Below are 1,943 nucleotides of genomic sequence, written 5' to 3' on the forward strand. Positions count from 1 at the left end.
GAGGCAAAAATTTGGGAGTTCTTGCATTCAGCCTTGAGTCCTTTCCTTGAGAACAGCAACAATGGTGACAGGACCCTCCAGAACTGCTCTTTTGAAAACATGCTCCACATAGCACTTGAGATGCTGTTTGAAAATGCCACTCTAAGGGAGTCCTTAGCCAGGAGCCCCTGCAAGGCCCTCTTTGATTCCATGGGCATGGAGGGTGGAACAGTGCACAATGACAGCTTTGCCAAAGTGTTCCAGCTTGCCATAAGAAACCTGAAACTGTCTCCAGAGTTTTCTGCTCTCTACAAGAACAGCAGTGAACGCTTCTCCAAGGAGCTGTCGTGCATCACCCAATCTCTGCATTTTTCTCTGAGTTTCCTTTCCAAATTAAACCTTGTGTCTGAGCTGGAAAACTCTTGGGTGCAGGAGAAGGCGAAAGCTCTGACTGCTGTCACGGAGGGGCTGCTGCAGAGTAATGTCTCCTGCCCCATCCCAGTCCAAGATGTGCTCCCATCTCAGCTTTTGAGCCTGCTGATTCCTGCCATGCTGAGTGAAACAGTACTGGACTCCCTAAATTTCTCTGACAGCTCAGCAGACTGGCATAGACTGCCTGTGTTCTCCTATCTGTTACCTGCTGCTTCCGTGAGGAACAGCAGCATGTATGAAGTGCTCCGGGTGGGCAGAGATGCCTCCATGCAGTCCGAGTGGGGACATTTCTCGCGGCTGTGGCGCGTCACTGGCAACGTGCTGACCTCCAAATGGAACCTAACAGAAGTGGGTGAATATGTGAAACTCCTGGAAGTTATGAAGAAAGCTCTAATCCTTGTGGACTTTGGAGTAGCTCCTGGAAGAACATTAGTACGTCAGATCTTTCGTCATTCCAGTGAAGGAATGGAATCCTCAGATCTGAATGACTTGTATGGTTCATCAAAACTCTTTTTCAATTCAACTTCTTCCATGGATAGCACGCTGGACTTTGAAAGAATATTTCAAGAAATACTTCCTCTGTATGAAGGTGGTGGTGAAGAATTCTTGTACTCTAATCCCTATGGAAAAGAAAATCAGGATGTTCTGACTATGGCTGCAGTGATTTGGAATGAGATAATTTCAAACAGGACTCATTTTAATACAGAGGATGCATGGGAGGTTATCAAAATGATTGCACTTGATGCAATCTCGCTTGAAGACATTGAAAATTATCTCAGCACAGATGAAAAGGTGTCATCATTATTTTCTGACTTCTTGTTGGCCCCTGGAAAGTCTGAAAATTTTGCAGAACACCTCTTGTCCCTTGAGCAACTTCTTGGTGTCATGGCAGAGGTGAATACCAGTGATCATTATCTGCTGATCTCTTCTTTGTCTAAGCTAATGCAGATACTCCTTGATTTCCCTCATTTAAGGCAGAGAAATGAACTGCAGGCTTTCTGGCAAATTGCTGAAAGTCTCCAGTCTGTCAACTGGAATAGTACAGACAATCTCACTCCCCAGTCATTTTTGGACATGCTGCAAAATCAGTTAAATACTGTGGAAAAGTACTCCAGTTTTCCCTTTGGTGAGGAACTGAAGGAGCTGCTAAACTTTGCATCCTCCATGCTTGAGCTGTATGGGGAAGAGCACTCCAGAGGAACCAACATCTCCATGTACTTGCAGGCCATGCAAAGGAGTATCTCAATTTTAAAAGGTTTGCAGAAAAGGTATAATATCAGTGAGCTTGAAATTATCATCCTATTATTTGATACTTACAGTAACTATACCCAGAGACTGATTGAAATTGGGAGAGCAGGGCTGAAAGTTCTGCATGACACCAACTCAAACAAAACATTTGCAGAAAAAATGGACATTGTCTATGATTTCTCACACTTGCTGTTGCAGGAGTTCAGCCAGTCTTCCCTACAGCCCAGTGCTTCTCTAGAGGCAAAAATTTGGGAGTTCTTGCATTCAGCCTTGAGTCCTTTCCT

At 44.6% G+C, this 1,943-nt stretch overlaps 1 protein-coding gene across 1 annotated transcript; it reads left to right on the top strand.

Annotated features, from left to right (window-relative positions):
• Nucleotides 1-6: 6 nt before the first annotated feature.
• LOC113942294 lies at nucleotides 7-1,935 on the top strand (the record flags this gene model as incomplete). Its single annotated transcript, XM_027633424.1, has 1 exon — nucleotides 7-1,935. A coding segment is annotated over one exon (1,929 nt), but the record flags the coding sequence as incomplete, so codon positions are not given.
• Nucleotides 1,936-1,943: the final 8 nt, after the last annotated feature.

Source organism: Corapipo altera, unplaced genomic scaffold (genome assembly GCF_003945725.1).
Source record: "Corapipo altera isolate COAL_440 unplaced genomic scaffold, ASM394572v1 88188, whole genome shotgun sequence".
NCBI classification, from domain to species: domain Eukaryota; kingdom Metazoa; phylum Chordata; class Aves; order Passeriformes; family Pipridae; genus Corapipo; species Corapipo altera.